This window comes from Thermobia domestica, chromosome 12 (genome assembly GCF_964235325.1).
Source record: "Thermobia domestica chromosome 12, izTheDome1.hap1.1, whole genome shotgun sequence".
NCBI classification, from domain to species: domain Eukaryota; kingdom Metazoa; phylum Arthropoda; class Insecta; order Zygentoma; family Lepismatidae; genus Thermobia; species Thermobia domestica.
This window is the reverse complement of record NC_137465.1, coordinates 147,800,647-147,820,261: the sequence shown is the minus strand read 5'-3', so window position 1 is coordinate 147,820,261 and position 19,615 is coordinate 147,800,647. Positions and strand designations below refer to the sequence as shown.

General features: G+C 33.7%; 1 protein-coding gene across 1 annotated transcript in view; it reads right to left on the bottom strand.

Annotated features, from left to right (window-relative positions):
* Nucleotides 1-9,856: 9,856 nt before the first annotated feature.
* The window catches only part of Zip99C (Zinc transporter Zip99C), a 99,126-nt gene continuing 89,367 nt past the window's right edge, over nt 9,857-19,615 (bottom strand). Inside the window, exon 5 of the mRNA XM_081734236.1 lies at nt 9,857-17,203. Within this exon, the coding sequence (XP_081590362.1) occupies nt 17,028-17,203 (176 nt within the window). The 3' untranslated portion in view covers nt 9,857-17,027. The remainder of the gene's footprint in view (nt 17,204-19,615) is intronic.

Sequence of the window (19,615 nt, the reverse complement as noted above, 5' to 3'; positions counted from 1 at the left end):
TTGTCCCATATAATCCTCTTTCACATGCACTCGCACATTTTAACAGTGAAATCACTATTTGTTTGACAGACTATTCTAAACCAGTACCAAGCATGGGATAGGCTTGTGAAGGAAGTCGGGTGCAGATATGGGTGGTAAGTCCAGTAGATGAACAAATATTATCATTGCTTCGTTTGGTTCCCTGTGTTTTCAGCCTTTTCTTTAAACAGTCTTCGATGTCATAGCATAAATAACATCAAAAGTCAGTCTTTGCCTCGTGTTATACATATTTTTGGGAAACAGTTCGATTTTTCTTGAGTGTAATTCTGTCATCAGTACGTCATATGAAGAATCAGATTTTTAAAGAAGCTTAGTACAGGGAACGATTTTATGCCTAAGCAGCACTTTATTCTTTTAACGTAAGCTAACCTAACTCGCATTTAATGTAAAAGGGACGAAATACTTAGTGAAAATTCGATGGCGTTACTACAAGATCAACTAACCTGTTTTCTAAATGATTTAATACAATGTATTAATTCCAAATGCCTGGAGAAATTTAGGAAAGAAATGCTAATATAGTTATTCACGCACAGGTCTGAAGAAGATGAGTACGCAGTTTCGCTTTCATTTGTTTTCATAGTTTCGTTAATTCTTATGGACTGCCACCTACAGGGAGTAATCTACACCCCCCAACACCCCCCCTAACACCCCTCCAAATCTCTTTACACACAACCCTGGATGGAAAAGGAATACTCCCCCAAATCCAATTGTATCAATCAGTATCATATAGGTTATTTATTACATCAAGTTAAAAAAGGTTTAGCGTTTAGGAAAGAAGAAAATATTCTTATTTATTTATTTAACTTCAAAATACGAAGCGGCCTCGTTCTCATGTACGGGTTTGAGAACCACACGACCTCATTGTTTCGGGCGGTGTTTCGATCGAAACAATTGACAAAACAGACCGCTGATATAATACCTACCTTCCTGGGCTCCGCGGTCGTTTCCGAGAAAAGAGATTGATGGACAGATGCAATGACTGAAATTGGCAACGTCTTGAGCGGTCATTCACCTACCTCCTCCTCAATAAGGAAAAATATGACAATATAGTAATAAGCTTATACCAGATTAAGTAGGTAAGTGCTACTCTGCAACAGGCTCGCAACCAGAGGGGGGCTAGGGAGGGTCCGGCACTCTCTAAATTTTTCATGTTCCCTCTAGACCTTAATACAAAATGAACAATTTAAATATTTGTAAGAGATTTTTTTAATGATTTGGCACCTCCTAACATACCCATGGCCCCTCAAACCTCTGTGCCTGGTTTCGAGCCTGCTCTGCAAGTGGTGTATCATCTGACGGACGTTAGAAGGGTGTAGTCAAAACGTTTTTAGAAATGAATAAATCGATCGAAGTAAGAATTATATATTTTTTAGACTGAGTCTAGTGTTATGCAGGAACGCACTTGACGCTAGCTTAATTTTTTTGTAAAGTATATTTATATTCACGTAAATTCTTTGAGCGGGACAGGGCTCATAGCGAGTCACTTTTTTAACTAAAATTTACTTTTTTTCAAGTTGGTCCTTAAAAGTTACTTTTTTTTTTCAAATTTGTCACTAAAAGTTACTTTTTTGGGAGGTAAAGTGACTTTTTCGTATGATTTATGTTTTGCATCGGCAGTTTTCTAAGAAAAATATTATAAAAATAAATGGAAAAAGGCAGAAACTTGTTACTTATTACTCTTCTGAAAGCTTCAGTACTTGCTGCCACATGTGAAACAGTCAGCTTTATTCTCACTTCAGCTTTTATTCTTTCTAAAGCACAGTGGACGGTTGGTGGATGCTTAAGTTCTCAAGGTGGGGTTGAGAACCCTTCTGTGTCTATTCTTTCTTCTATCATAATAATCTTTTAGTTTTCTCTAGTAATAGTTAACGCTCCGTTCAACGTTGTGTGTGTGTGTTTGTATGGTTCATCATGTTCGTCTTGTGTTTTGCTTCTTGTATGTTCTTCTTACGAGTAGGCGATGAATTTGAATATTTCACGTTTTTGAGAACTCTTAATGCGAAGTTAAATATAATGTCTGGGATGAAGAAATTCGGAAATAGGCCAGAACTGGTTCCACTTACTCAGAAGCTTTTTACATCTGCTAAGTCTGCTTACAGTAACTACAAAGCACACTTAAAAAACCTAAGAAAGGAAGAAACTCAAAAAGAAGAAGTAAAGAAGAAACAAAACAACAAAGAGATAGGTGATGGAGAAATTGACAAAGGAAAAAAGGGGCATGATGAGATATGGTTACTTTTTCGTATGCTTTTGGACATTTTTGGTCACTTTTCAACTATTTACAAGAGACCAGACCACTATGAGCCCTGGGATTATTAAAATTAGGTTATATTAAAGAAAACAAAACAGAAAGATACAAAATATTTGTAAATTGAAAAACTGGATTTCTGGAAAACAACTAAATCAATGAATAATTTTCTTATGAAAGATATTCAGAGCCAATAACGTAACCAGGAAGGGGAAGGAACGGAGATTAAGAAATCAAATAATATTACAACTAACGTTAACAACAGGGTTAGAATATTAAAATAATAAAATTGGTACTATGTACAGTACTAATTACTACACGAATGTGATTTCAGCATGGGACGAGGGAATTTTTTCCAATTAATATTTTGAAAAAAAAAAAAAAAAATCACCCACTAAAACTTGCTGGGGGTGAATAAATTGAAATAATAGCAGAATTTTGCAAAACAATTACAATAATTCGTATGTAATCAATTCACATGTAATTACTGGGTAAAATAGTGGAGGTTAATTCCTAATACAGTGAAACCTCCTTATTCTTCCATAAATATGTGTGATGTGGTGTTATGAGAGAGAACCCTTCCTTTTAGGGACACCTCTCATTTACGGATAAATAATCGGTTCCACCGATGTCCGTTTTGAGAGATTTCACTGTATTAGTTTAATAAATGTTCAAATGTGTGAACTTACTTTATTGAACTACCACTGCGAAGAGCTGATATTATTATTATTATTATTTTAGTAGTAGTAGTAGTATTGCAATAGTAACAAAATATACTGTTTTCTTGTTTGAGTTTGTTTAAAAATTATATCACTATTCTGAGAGCACACCCCCTTTTATTTTGAACATCCCCCTAAGTAAAAATTTCTGGCGTACTTACTGGCCACCTATCAACAAGCACATAAAAACGTGATTCAATACCTCTATGATCGTGTAAACGTTGTTTCAAGTTCATTCGAGACCCCGTCAGTAATCTTCTGATATGTCCAGAACAAAGCAAGGTTTTTTAAATAAGTCATTTGTTTTTAGCCGTGAAAAATTTGTAATGAACATGCTCTCCCTTCCAGCTTCCTATGTGTGTGTGTGTGTATGAGTTTATGACTCGGTATAACAAACGGTTCTGCGAACTAGAAATATTTTAACAACCAGTTCTAGCGAACCGGTTGAATAGCACCACTGTTTACTATACATTTGCTCAAACAATATGTGTTTATCAAACTCAACGGAGGGGGAAATTACATCCTCCTGCCCAAAAACGCCTCTGGAACATTTGCTTGCAATTACTGGGAAAAAATAAAATTAATCATTGAATAACACCAATTTCTGTCAGTAGGTCTTAGAGCTCTGCGCCCGCATTACACACTTTGGGAAGCATAAAACCTACTGCCGTGATTGAAAATTTCCATAGATTTCACAAGAAGCGTCTTCCTAGCTTGATGTAATATGCAGTCTTTGAAGAAGGGAAAGAATGCAAATAAAGGCCTTTATGAAGAATGGGAACATTTTGTGACAATTTTTTATTCAGGCTCTAAAAACGCATTTCAAACAAACAAATGAGAGACGGTTTTCTAGCTATAAAGCTTGTAAACATGGTTCCTGTTTTTCCGTCTGAATGGAAAGAGTATATTAGTCATACATACTGCTTTGGACATGGAAAGGACAAGTTGGATTGAATACCAGTAGCAAGTAGTCGATCTGAATGCGTAAGCACACGGCGCAAAAGTTTGTTAGTAATTAGGACTTATTTTTTTGTAACACTTTCATTGCCAAGTATTGTACTAGACTCAATGTTTTGTATCTATTCGTTTAAAAGTTACAAGGAGTGTATCAAGATAAATGGTGTACTTTGTATTTTATATATATATATATATATATATATATATATCTATATATATATATATGTATATATATATATATATATATATATATATATATATATATATATATATATATATATATATATATATATATATATATATATATATATATATGTGTGTGTGTGTGTGTGTGTGTGTGTGTAAAGGTTGTTCAGCCTACGTTTGGCCGATTTCGTTCCTTCCCCCTCCCGGGCAGAATGGACTCACCCGACCTGGCTCGTGGCGTCCTGCAGTGTTGTGCAGTGGCTTCCAGGGAATGGAGTTATTTTTCCGCGCGGACGACAATAACGCACAAAACAAGACCATTGTTGTGACAGTTGTGTTAAATTTGTTCCCAAGTGTGTGGGTTTCCGCTCTGTGACCAAAATGCCGCCCAAACTAAGTCGGTTTGGGAAGGCTATGTTGCGGCTCTTTATGACGCCCACTTTAGTGTTTCTGACATTAGAAAACAATGCAAGAAGAATGGTTGCAACATCAGTTTAAGTGGAATGTTATTAAAAAGCTCCACCATTTGGATCACCAACGAAGTTGCCTAGGAAGCGGGAATGCACCAAGGCCACCTCCAACATGCAGAGGAAACTTCGCAAAATGGCAATGAAAGAAAATCAGCCAACACAAAGGTGTATGGCTAATCGTCTTGACGTGTCTTTGGGGACTGTGAGCCGGACCTTACACCATCAACTCAAGCTGGAGAAAGTCATAAAAGCTCGCGGAAGCTGTACGAACGGCATCTGGCAAAACAAAGGTGGATGTACGTCGTAACGCTCGATGAGCATGGATTTACCTTTCCGACTGCGGCAAACCGAGAGCCATCATGTACCGAGAGAAAGGCGCCAAGAACTTCAGAAGGTGGGTCCGTGACTAAAAAATCCTTCCCAAAAGGGTTCATGGTCGTTACTGGTTACTCTTACCGAGGTAAACTGAAGATTTGTGGGGTGGCGAAGAACTACAAACTAAATTTGCAGTATTTCCAGGAGCAGATCATGCGGCCGATCTACGAGCATGAGATTCCAACAATGTACGGAAATGACGCCAATCTGGTGCGCATTCACATGGACAAGGCCTCATCACATACCTCACGATCGTTCCTCGCATTCTACAGGGAGATGGAGGAGGCAAGTGGTATACAGGTGATACCTTTCAATGAGGTACCTGTTAAATCTCCAGATGCAAGCCCTATGGACTATTGTGGATTTGGATTGCTGAAGAGGGCTTTGGGAAAACTGCAGAAGGACTTTGGAAAGCTGTGCAAAGGGAATGGGACAAGATTCACCTCCCAGTTCTTCAGAGAAGCCTATTACAGTGGAAATTACGCTATCGGGCTATTGTTAGGAACCAAGGGAAACACATCGAGCACTTACGGACCTGGCGCCATGGATTCATATAAATTTTTAGATAAGTCGAAATTGGCCAAATGTAGACTGAACAACCTCTGTATATATTTGTTTCTCTTTATCTTTCCTTCAGTTTGTTCGAATTTAAATAAAGGTTTTGTTCATGCGAGTTATTAAAGTGCATTTTTTAAATGAAACATTTTCGAAATTGTAACTTTACTATGTCAATAAACACCAAAAAGTTTCAAGTTATGAGAAGTTCGACTACATGTAGTCTCGCTATCTTCTTATTGTGTAAAGTTGCTGAGTTACGGAGATTACAAGCTATCCATTACTGTTTAATATATTAGATAGTGAAACAGTGATGTCATACGGAAAATTGCCCAAGGATGCCAAGGTAGCATCACTCGAAATTTGAAAGAGGACATTCCATCTCATAATAAAAGTAGAGAAAAAAATCTTTACAATCCTCTCCCCCCCCCCCCCCCGAAACAAAAACGACTCAACTATGAGTATTGATCCAGTCATACCTGATGTGAAACTTTATCAGCAATTTCCATAAACGATCCTAAATAATAATCTTTGCGAACTACACAACATTACAATGAAAAGACAGAAGCTCAAACACCAGTAAACGTATTCCAAAATCATTTCATTTGTGTTAGGAGCTACTCACTTAATGCTCGAAAGGAAACTCCGATAAAATCGAAACTAGTGGGAACGAAAAAGGATAAATGCTGGAATTATGCATGCGTCGAAAATGAAATGCGCATAGATGTAGAATATGTTTGTTATACATTGTTAGTGGAAAATTTTTGAAGTTTAATTAAAAAGCAAGCACTGAACCACATCTGAAACAGTCTTAAAATTTTCGTTTTAAAATGTTTTTAAAAATCTCATTCTTCGCGGATCGAAATTCCCTGATTCTTAACATAATTTACTGTCTTCTCAAATTCCTTGACATATCTCGGTTTTTTCCCAGTTTGTCGCCACCATACATCATATTAGTTTGCACCCAACAAAACCAACTTCCTCGTAAATCAAGATCTAAGGATAACACAATTGAAGGGAAAGGAAGAACTGGTGCATTGTCTATAGTGCCTGCTGATGATAACGACAAGTGACTCTTTGTGATAACAAGTAATGGAAGCAACATTGATTTAATGAAAATCCACAAGTGGCTTCTAAACATATTCTCTTAGAAGTTGTGCTTCACATAAGAAAAATATGTCTATTTGTAATTTCACTATGAATCATAATAAATAACGTATAAGATTGTGTTTTGACACATTTTAAGTTGCTCAAAAGCCCTGCATTATATCCTATACATCGCCCTGAATTGAAATAGATTCTGCAATGATCTGCCGACGAGAAGAAAGATATTCTCCTCATGCTTCTATGCCTGAAATTTTTAATTTAAATATATATTAGTATATCTACGACAATACTTCCGAAAACTGTAAGACAATAAAACTCTTGATTCCTATGACATACTATCATTTTTCCATAGCTCATCTCACTAGTCTAGGGGTGGTGTACGTGCCTTTGGTGCACAAACTGGGTTTAATTTCCGGTGGGAGAGCTCACACATACTAGTAGTTCAGATTCCATTTTATACTGTAGGTTTCATTCCTATAGAGCCTCGCCGTTGAAAGAGGATGTAAATACATTTCAATCAACTATCAATGTAAGCTCCCGCGCACTTTGTCAGTTTTGGTGTTTCATAAGACCACAGCGCACAGTTCCTGAACCATCGTCTTAATGAATTTTTATTTTAGAATGAATATGACGGTTATGTCAGGAACTTAAATGATCCTGTAATATGGTTCTCTTGAGGTATGATAATGTAATAGGAACATGAATCTTTCTGCGTAAGATGACTTTACACGATTCTATGTAGAACTCTTGTTTCACCAGATCCGAATTCCGGTGTAGTTCTGAGCTCAAATGAATAAAATGGCGTATCATTCATAACCTTGGTATTACACAAGGCACAAAATCAAGATCGATCATCTAGTATAGGTAACAGAAGGACCAGGAGTCAAACTCTTGAACTCGCTAGAGTAAAGAGAATTCTAATTTACGTTTTTACATAGTTCCATTCAGCAAGCACACTTTTCTACACAACGCCTTGATACGCGTTTCCGGTCATGATTATTAATAGCTTCCTTATGCGCTCTATTCCAAAGTCTTTTAAGTTGGAATTAAATCATATTATACATTGCATATTTTCAGTAACATATCTTCGTTATGTAGTTTTTCTTTATTTCACCAAACATATTTAACTTTGCCCCATGAACAGGAAATTATCCTTATATTAACCAGAAATATGTCCTTATAACCTAATACAACTACTAAAAACAATTCACTCTATAGTAAGAAACTATAGTAATGTTTCTCGAATTAAATATAAAATAACAAACTTTTTATTGTATAAGTATTTATTTTTGTCATTTTGTTGTTAATTTTACATGTAAGAATGATAAGCTATATAAAAGTATTTTATACAATATGACTTACATTTTATTTGGTTCATTGGTGATTCATTCGATCAATCATTCCAACATCGTGTATACATTATCATCCATAAAAAAGAATTTTTACAAACATTCCAGAAGGATGTAAATATTGAACATCAAAGTATTCTCTGTCATCTTCCATTTGCTTACTTGAGTTATAAATATTATTAGATTTCCCTACAATAGATACGTTGTTAATTGATGGCAAATCCAGGTAGCCTGACGTTTCATAATATGTATGAATTACAGAGCCTAATGCATTTTTCATATACCATTTTTAATTCCGGCACCGTTGATAAATGTAGTTATTTCACAGCATTTTGTCATATGAAATCCATGCTAAATGCCAAAAAGAAAATTTTCAGTAAACAGCCCACATGTTACTTCAGAACTGATGGCATATATAGGCACGCGCATTCTTCTGGGGATTATTTCAACTAGTTCCACAGTGAATACTATAGATATACCACAATGACTTGACACCTAGTCTTCCGTTTCAGGCGCTGCTATCGGCTGAAGGAATTCCACTCCCCTTTTCTCTCTCTTAGCAACAGCTGAACCCATATTGGCTCAACGTGTGGGTGTGTCGAGGGTATGAGCTTTAGTTCGCATTTTTGCCACGGCTCAAGACATTTTGGCAGCACTATAGACAGCAAGTTTTAAACTCAGTAGTGTTAGGCACATAGGCCATATTTTAAATTTAACCGAATCTTTTCCATTTTTGGCAATTAGCACGGATTTTAAATTCAGCCTACATATAGATTTACACTATCGCATAATAACAAACCTATGACATCTGACCGTATTTACGAACAAGCTTAGGAAGAAAACGACTTGTCGATGTTCCCGTGTGAACCATTGCACTAATCGATGATAAAACACTAAAAGCCTTCAAAATACATCAAGAAATTGTTCGATAAAATGAAGCAGAGATAAACAACAGCAAAACTAAGGAAATAACGAAATTGATTAGGCGATTGTTAGGAATTTATATTCTGAAACAAATGCAATGCAAAAGGAAAAGAAAATTGAAATGAACACTATATTAAAGGTTATTTTTCGATAAAGACGAAGAGACTAGGAGAGAACTGGAATGAATGGAAATAACACTGATTGTGGCAAATTAGCTGACAGACAACAGAAGATAATACACACTCAAGTAAAAAGAGATATCACTCATATAAGAGCTATTGTTCTTTATGCAATTATCGGAATAGGATATGCTTTCAAGTGTAAGGGTAAGTAAATGTTGACAAAGACGAAGAACTTGTGTAGCTCAATATTGAGAGGATCAGAAAAATACCACACTAATGCATGAAGTTAATGTTAGTAAGATATAGAATGCAAATAAAGACATTTCATGGCTTTTCTGAACATGAATTGTACTGTATTATTTACCACTACCTGAACAGTAATTGGCTTGATTTAATTTAAAATCATATGTAGAATGCTATGGTTCACTAAACCAAGTGAGAAGAACACGAAAACATCTTACAATTTTTACGCAAAGGGAACAAGAACTCCAACGTGCTCACAGTTATTAATCTCAAAAAACATACGTAAATGAATAAATAACAAATTAATTACCAAAAGATAGCACAAACACTGGCACACAACACAAAAGAAAGTAAATAACAGACTTTCGCTAAACGCTTTAGTATCTTTCACTAATTATCCTCCACCACCACTCTTGTATTCTTACTCACAAACATACCTCATTAGAATTGTTTTCTTTCACTACAATCTCTCTACTTTCAATTGTCTACCACCGCCGAAAGTGTAAGGCAAGAACACAGCTTGGTAACATAGCTACGTGAATTTGGATTCCCACATGGACGCTTTGTAGTTTTTTTTTTTTTTTTTTTTTTTTTTTTTTTTTTTTTTTTTTTTACATTTTCTCCTATGTGATGAGATATTTAACGAAAGAGCTAATATTTTTCTTTCTTTCGTGTTGTGTAATATAGTATTTGCTTCTCTTTATTGGTACATAATTTCCATGTCTGTTTTTAGATTACTTTGTTCCAATTACAACTGAGCGAACAGATAGGAATTAAAGAGGTTGGGCTTTACTCTACTTAAGAATATTTAAGTAGTTCTTTCCCGCCAAAGAGGCAGCTGAGCAAACCATTCATGACAATAAGCGTTCTCCTTCATTACGTTACATTTATCTAGAAAAAGAGAGGGGGGGGAGGGTCAGAATAGAAAAATGAACAAACAAGGAATTTATAACTTAATCACCACTCAATCAACTTAATCAAACTAAATACTAGCGCTGAACTCGTCGAACGCCGTCCCTGGGAAACCGCCTTACTTGCCCCACCCACGAAACGATCCTCGACGAGAACTAAAATACATATAGTCAGCAACAAGATTTACTAGCATGCACACATATTCTATCGTTTTCTTATTATTGCTAAACGTTTTCATGCCTTGCTCGATAAATACATGCTTTGTGATGAAAACTGAAATAATGCTTTCAGCAAGTTTGTTTTTATTTCTCATCCTCTTCCTTTTTGATACAACACTGTATACGATACTAATTTTGGAAATCATGGAGGAGTTGTACTACACTGACCTTAGTTAAAATAAGCTAAATTTTATATGATAATTATTATTCATTTATTTCCCCAAAAGTAGTATTTTAGATTATTTCACCTATCTAACCCACCACTAAATTTTCTAGTTTTGAGGAAACTCTGATCTGAAAGATGTTTTTCTGGTTATATAGAAAGGTACTATAGGTTACCTCTGGCCCAAATGCTTATTCCTATTTTGCTGTTTCTTTGTGTAGATTGCAGTACAAAACTAGTGGTCAGATTATAAATTTATTATGTTAATCATTCAAGCCCCCTCCCCCTTTAATGATATATAATTTCTTTTCTTTGTAATTGAAGCTTGAAAGTTCTTCTTTTAAGAATTTTCGGAAATGTGCATGTATCATAGACCGCTCTTTAGAAGATCTGCTTTCAAACTATCTGCGCACACTGGCAACAGTTTAACAATCCAATTAGCGTTCCATTACTAATTAAGAACGGAATTTTCCTGTACGTCCATACATACTTGTTAACTTTCAACTACTCCTAATTTTAAGTGAGCTGTCAAGGAAGGTGAATCAGAGAATACAAGGAACAACTACACTCATAATTATGGCATCACAATTTCTATTCTACTTTTCTCACTTACCAATGGATGTAACACAAGTATCCTTTAATTTTTCTTCTTGTTTTAGATAGGTATTAATTAATGCAATTAAGAGCACTTCGTTACATCAGGTACATAATGTTGTTACTTATTTCTTTTTTTACTACGAGTACAGTAATATTAACAATAATTGAATACTTATTTGCAAGAAAAACATAATTTAAGAAAAATATACATAAGCAAATAACAGTTACAACACTGGTATTCTTTTCGCCAAATCACAATAAAAAAGTTATCTTACGCAAAATCCAAAGGAATTGTCGCTTTGTAAGCTCCAATAAAAATAAGCTCGAAATAAGATTTGGAGTCCGCTCAGAAATTTATACCATCTAATTTCATGTAACACGCTAACATAATGTACACGAAAAAGATATTAATTATCAATATATACACGGCCGGTCAACTATTAAAAAATTACAATTATAAATTTTCTTATTTTAGGTTAGAATATTTCTTACGTTATAACTTGAAGAAGTTATTATCTTTGAAATAATTTTTTGTAGCACTCACACATGTGTAAGTATTTCTTTAAAAAAATAGTAATTAGCTCAAGTCAATTGGCGAAAGATATAGTGATATGTCAGATTTAAGTAGAAATATCTGTCTCTACGAGTATTACGTAATCAGCTGAAGATTCCTGTTAAAAAGAAAACAAACCAGTTATTTTATATGTCATTTTGAAAAACAGTAATGTTCACCAACAGAATACGTTTTCTTCTCGTTACCTAACATTACAATTCTACACTAACAAGACTTGAAACCAACTTTCTTCCAACGTTTATTAAATAAAAGAAATCAATCTTGCGGCTCTAAATATAACCAATTATCCTCACTAAAGGATAGTTTTCCATTCATTATATCTTATTGGCGTTTCAGAAATATATTACAGAATACAGCTCTCATTATTAGAAATCGGATGTTAGGCAAAATGTATATTTTTTGAAGTTGGAGATATGATAAAAATGAACATGCTGAAATCATTTCCAGAGTCTTTGCTACTACGGACCTATGTTCCATATCACAAAAGCCAAGGAAAAACCTTTCCCATTATAATACTTGGGTTCGTCTTTTCAATTATAATTTCATTCGATTCCAAACAAAGCTCTCTTGTGATCTCCGACTAGCCCATGAACAAAATCTTACTCTGTTCACTGCACAATTCCACTAAGCACTGAAAGTTAAAGTTACAATAGTATAGAAAACACATCACTTAAATGGAACGAGTTCGTCAAACTTTAAAAAGGCATTTTTTCATTACTTCTGACAATCAATTAATTACATACAAAAGTCATATTTATAAATCTACGCTCTAAAGTCAGTATCTTATAAGCTATTACAATCATCATCATTATACAGATATATTTATTATATAAAGTTACTACTGCCTTATTATTTTGTTTGTTTTAGACCACGTTAAATTCTACTAATTCACTGCTTTCTTTCACAGAAAGGAAACTATATGTCCGCGTTTTAAAGAAAACATATTTCATTCAAAATTGGTATAAATACGCAATTTCTTAATATCCACTTTTCCTAATGGTTAGGAGTAAAATTAATGTTAACTTTGTACGCAAGTCTAATACAATCAACTATAGTACGCTCTTGTATAAAATATTTTCACAAAGTAATTCCGGATTCTATTTACATCGAAATAGTTTTTACTCAGCATGTACTATTTTTCAAATATTCTAAATTTTATACTGAAAATCATTTAATGCTGAAAAACATTAAAAAATCAAGACTGGATACATGTGTTTATGTTAAGATCGCATTACCATTATTACTGAATGCCAGTCTCTTACTGTACATACCAATATGAATTGCTACAGCAAATTCAGTTTCTAACCGTTTAATATGAACTATTCAAACTGTTACATTCACATCGAACTTTGAATATAGCAGAAATTACCTAAATCAAATTATATAACACAATACTTAAATGTCAAATTATATGTAACACGTAACGACAGCCCAACATTACCCTACTAAAGCTGGCTAAATTCAACTTAATTGATATTATATCGAAGGACTAGGCAATCAGGTTTTACAACATTTAGTAGAATATAGGTAATTTTCTTAAAAACACAATATTCAATCTGATAGGTATTAGTAAAAACTTAAATCGGATCTATGCCGACATATCTGTATGTTCACTGAAGTTATTAATAGTTTCAAGTAATTTGAATTTGTCAGTAATATTGTAATATATATAAAACTCTAACCCCATATAACACAATGAACAACTTCTTTTTGTTTCCACAACAATCACGCTGTAGAATTTTGAATGCAATGAAGCTTCAGTGGCTACAAATGTATTATAGTTCTGTCAAATACGTTTCTTAATATACATATATAATTATCGAAAAAAGTGAAGTGTTAAGGGTTGAGAATTTTTCTTCCTTTTTCTTTATTATTATATCAAGGCCACATCCAGGATATCTATTAAAATGGGATTCGAATCACTAGTGGAGTCTATATCCGGAGCACTGCATTTCCAACAGGACTTGAACCCTTTCCGTTTTATCTTTCCTTTCTTTTCTTTAAGGTCTATCTTTAATTTTTGGAATGAGAATAGTCCATGAAAGATGACTTGGAAGAAAGTGTCATGAAACAATAGATGAAACTTAACGGTACTGTAATGACATTAGATATTAAAAAACTCATTAATTAAAAGTTTTCTACTCGCAGTGAGAATAGACAACCCGAAATATCTTGAGTGTATATAGTGTCAACTAATAAATGTTATTCAAAAGAATTCCTTCAGGCACTCCTACTGATATATGTAATCTTTGATCTTGATTTTACACCTTACGTGTGAAAATAAGATTACTTAGAATCTTACTATACATATTTTACGTTTTAAATTACAATGTGCAAGTACACTACAAAATTTGAAATATAGACCTTGAAAGAAGCTTTAACCCAAACTTTAAACTTTCGAACACTATTTACTTACTGTCGTAAAATAAATAATGTGAATTTAACAGAATTCTTAGAATAGATCCAAATTGTTGATATACGATTATACTATTGGCGATTTACGAATCTGTGTATACAAGAAAATAAATGTTTGCTTACAACACGAGCAGTACAAAAATATCACAATATAATCATTAAGTTCGCTAATTAAGAGAATAGGAACTTTCTATATACAAACCAAACAAAGATTTACTTGAAGTTAATGATTTCTCCGAGCTCTCCACTTTATCACAATATGCTTCTTGTAAAAATAATTTCTTTTCGAAACTTTACAAACATATTTCCATGGAAAGACAATCCTTCGTATGATATTTCTCTTTATACATTTACATCTGGATTACATATGCACATACATACATTTACTTACATACAAACAAGGAAATCTTAAGTTACTCAACATCTGAAATCACCAGTAACATTATCTCGAAGTCGTAAGAAGCGTGTCATGCTTTATGAACGACAATAATACAATTTAATACACTGACATCAATTTAGGTATGATTGTTTAACAGAGTAAGGAACATGCTACATCTAAAAAGCATTTTCTAATGGGGATGACCATCAAAACTACAACGGAGGTATTTTATTATTATTACTACCAAACGATTCGCGATTTCTTTCTTGCATTTGAATAATAACAGAATTTCCGAACAGCTACCACAACTGACTTAATTTAATAACGGAACTAGTGATTAATCATAATTAAGCTGATAGATATAACTGTCACTGTCTTACATTAGTTACCAGCCATCTCAAACTGAGTAGCTATAACAAAACTCTAAACATAAATTGCAAAATACATACATACATATATACAGACATGCATACACACACAACTGCACAAACGAAACATATGACGTATATATTCATATACATACACTATATATACAAGCACAAGCATACACACACACAATCTTACAAATCGCATTCTATAAAAGAAGAAAAAAATAAATTCTGTTACGAAAGGAAATTGTGTATATTAAACAAAAGTCCTAAAATTTTGTGCATCAAAATTAAAGAACAATTCACCGGTAACAATAAATTAGTACTATCAATGTTACCGACTTCAAGTTTTACACGTAAATAACTCGCAATTTTTCGTCAATACACTTTATCTATTGTCATTATTTTCAGTAAGAACTCATTTCTTCCCTTCTTTTTCAACCATCTTCATATCTTTCATTTAATCCTTAATAAATGTATTTACACACGAAACAAGTATAATACAATTGGAATCACGCTGAATAATCAATTTATAAACAGAGATGACTAGAGATGCAAAAAGGCCGGCTTCTTTCAGTATAGTTTTTTTTTTCATATAAAAACCTAGCTTTTTTGGGGGGAAAACCGGAAAACTTTCGTTTTTTTTTTTTTTTTTTTTAAATTTTGTCATTGAAGTACCACCTTTATTTTTCTGTAGTGGATTCTATAATTTAGAAAGTTACTTTATAATAATAAGTACTTGTAATCCGGTGTTCAATCCGGGACCAGCTATCTTGATTGGTTATCGAACTGGCATTGCATTTGTTGCCAGCAATTGTAAATTATGCAATCCAACATTATTAAGTGCTGTAACTACTTTACCAAGTGGTTAAAAGTTATAAATCTTGTCATACGTGTTTCACGAGTTGCCAAAACTCACACTGGGACGCAACAAAAGAAAATCAAGGAAGAGATACAAAACTATTTTTGTTTTGATATAAAATACTGTTACATCTTGTTCTCCGTTCGGCAACATCTTATTGTGAGCTCTCTTAGCATCTAGTATGAGTTCTGGTTAAAAAATTAAAGCCGTAAACGGCCATTTTGAGCATGATGTTAGTTTAACGCGGTAGTAAAATTATTGTCTATTTACAGAATTTGTTCTTTCTTTACTGTTATATCGGGACAAAGTGTTTCAAATCGGAAATTTGTGGATAGTTTTTCAACTTACTCCCCCTCCACTTTTAACAGTCTCAAACTACGAGGAACAAGGTCTTAATAAACTAGTTTACGCAAAATTGTACATGATACTTTTGTTCCATGAAATCTAACTATTAAGTTTTCAAAACAGTTACTGCTAACGCCATGACGTTTTACTGAAACATCTTTTGTCGTTGAGTACTACTCTAGAAGCTCTACAAACAATGCGTCCACCAAAATGTCCTTCCCTTTTGCTACGCAAGAATTTTTTTTTTTTTTATTATTATTCTTGAATTTCTTCATGTTTTTCTCTTTTCGGACTGAAATCAGGGCGTCTACTAAAATTCCAAAATGAAATTTCGTGACTTTTTCGTGACCTTTTCTTCACTAAATCATAAAATTTCCTAACATTTTCAAGAGAAAATTCGGGTGCGAATTAGGTTGAATTTTCATCCATACGATAGAAACGTACTTTGCTTGCGATTTGGTAGCGTCTAAAGCCGACCATAGACATTTTTGGTGGTGAATTTGACGTTTTATAGAACGAAATTTTCCAATCTGTACTTACATTTGTACAGTTAAAAAAATCGTGACCCAAAAGCTAAATTTCGTGACTTTCTCGTAACTTTCATGACCGTTTTCTGATTTCGTGACTTTCGTGACCGATAGACAGACACCCTGTAAATGGTTTTTCGAGTATAACGGGAAAAAGAAAGGTGGAACGTACTATTATTTCTTCATTAAAACAGAAGACTTCTTAAAAGCCGAAAATTTCCCAGGCCCAAAAGCAATGGAAAAACTTGTTTTGTTTTCCTCAAAAAAAGCAGTTTTTTAAGCCCTTGCATCTCTAGAGATGACACTACAATTATAACCACGATTATGTCTACTAATGTTTGATATAACTGGCTAGACTTTCGAGTAAAAAGTCCTACTCTACAAGCAACGTCATCCCACCCATTATAGCAATCCCACACAAGAGACTTAGCAATTGTTTCATAGATTCCCAAGGATCTTCTTCTTGCAGAAGTTCTGGTAGAACAGTGACTAGAGATATGTGTAAAAATCCACCTGATGTAAAGGGAAGAATCCAGGCTGTTTTAGCACCTAAAAGTACATTTAAAAACTTGTTACCTTCATTTCGAAGAATATTACTATAAAAAAAAGTTTCTAAAAATAGTAAATAATTTTGAAATATGCTGTACGGCACAGATTAAATTCACTGACGACTTTGCTCGAATATTTTACAACATTCCTAGCGGAAAAAAAAAATGTTAAGTAAAAATCCTTATGTTTGTTTCGTTATAAACTTATCGTGTTTGTCGGCATGTATGACATCTCATCTTCTGTATTCAATTTTGAGGATATATATATATATATATATATATATATATATATATATATATATATATATATATATATATATATATATATATATATATATATATGTCTATAGCACAAGTGTGCCCGGTGAAAAACAAATATACTATGAAACGATAAGTAATAAGAGATTGTAACCAAAGTATATTTACTGAGTCACTTAATTGTATGTGGCTGGAATCTTGTTGCACACCGTAAGGAAAAATGGAAGATATAAAACAACACAGAGACAGAAATACTTACTGAAATGAAATAATCAAAATTACTCTATCGGTGCGTAACATGCATTCATTCTTGGATTTATTCTCAAAAGAAAATGCGTCTTAACGTCGGCAAATATAGTATTGCAATAGACTTTTCTTGTTCTGACATAGTAATTCTCAACGATCAAAAAGTTCTTGAGTATAAAAGCAAAAGTTTCACTGAACAGAGGCTTAAAATACAATGAAAGTACGCAATTGTAACCTTTCGTTACCATAGGAAAATAAAAGATAGCAACCAGGGTATAGAGCCGAATAGTATTCAGCTTATAACGTATGCTGAAGACAACAACAAAAGAAATGCAGAGGTTTTATTGAACGGTTGCAGGGACATTCGTTTAGAAATAAATGAAGAGAAAACTAAATAAATGGAAATCTGCCGGAATCGTAATAACTGCAAATTATGGATAAGTCGAAATATCTAATAATACTTTCTACAAAGTGGATACTTTTAAATATCTATGACCAATATTAACAGACCAAAACCATAGTCACGAAGAAATTAAATGTCGACTCGAAGTAGGAATTCGTGTTATTATTCAGTTCAAAATCTTTTGTCTTTGTAAATTCTATCGAGGAATTGAGGATTAAAATACTACAACGATAAACATGCATATTGCGCTGTATAGTTGCGAAACATGATCGCTTACTCTGAGGGAAGAAAGCAGACTGAAAGTATCTGATAATAAAATTCTGAGGCGGATATACGGACTCAAGAGGAACGGAAATGAGGAATGGTGGAAACTTCATAAGGAAGAATTTCATAGTTTACACCGTTTACCAAACATTGTTAGGGTCATCAAGTCTAGAAGGGTCAGGTAGGCAGGTTATGTAGCCAGAATGAAAGAAAGTTGGAACGCTTTCACAATTTTACCTGGAAATCTAATCGGAAAACGACCATTAAAAAGACCTAGGCGTACACGGGAGGAAGTAATAAGATGGATCTCGCAGAAACAGGAATACAAAGGACTCAGTTGGCTAAGGACAGAAGTCAATGAAGAGCTTTTGTGAACGTGGCATTGAACGTCTGGGTTCCATAGGCCATAGAGTTAATTAGTTCTATTGAAACTTATTCATCAGTGTCAGAACAATTACTCCTTAAAGTCCTAAAGTTTCTTTGTTTTGCTGCTCATCCTGAGTAAACTAAATTGTTAAGATAAGCCTGAAAGCTTTTTTTTTTTTTTAAGTCTAAGGGTTTACTTACTGGATGAAGCATAAATGGTGTGTTGCGACTTTCGGTTTAACCCCCTACATAACACTGAGGTTACAAAAGAGGAATCTATTATAAAACTAGAATCCTAACTACTAATCAGGTTTATTACCGACCCGAAGATTTAAACTTGCGATTAGCGCAATGAATGCAAAAGTGTTAAAACATAAAAATACATGGTAGAACAACCTTAAGTTTATTTATCTCTCACATCAATACATCATAATTAAACAACTGTAATATAACACTTGACGATATCTACTAATAACTATTCTATTAAAAACTTCGTAAAGAGATCAATGGACGCATAATTTAATAATAATCAAATATTTCCTAGTATAGTTTCAACAGTTAACCTTCGTCAATATCAGAGATGTTGTAGAACTTTCGTTGCAATCACATCACTTCTTGTAATATCAACTTCAAAATTCCAGAGCTAACGTGTCGATGTGTAAAAGTAACCAACTTGTACGTATGAAGGAAATGAAAAATTAGGCAAATAAGTAGAGACCGGATGTTTAGGCACTAAAAATCTGAAAAACACGCAGCAAATAGGCACTTAAAATTTAAAAAAATAGGCAGTAGAATAGACACTAAAATGTAACTCGAAATAATGAAGATAAATACTCAATACGATTAAAAAATTGATTCAAGTCATAGATAACGTTC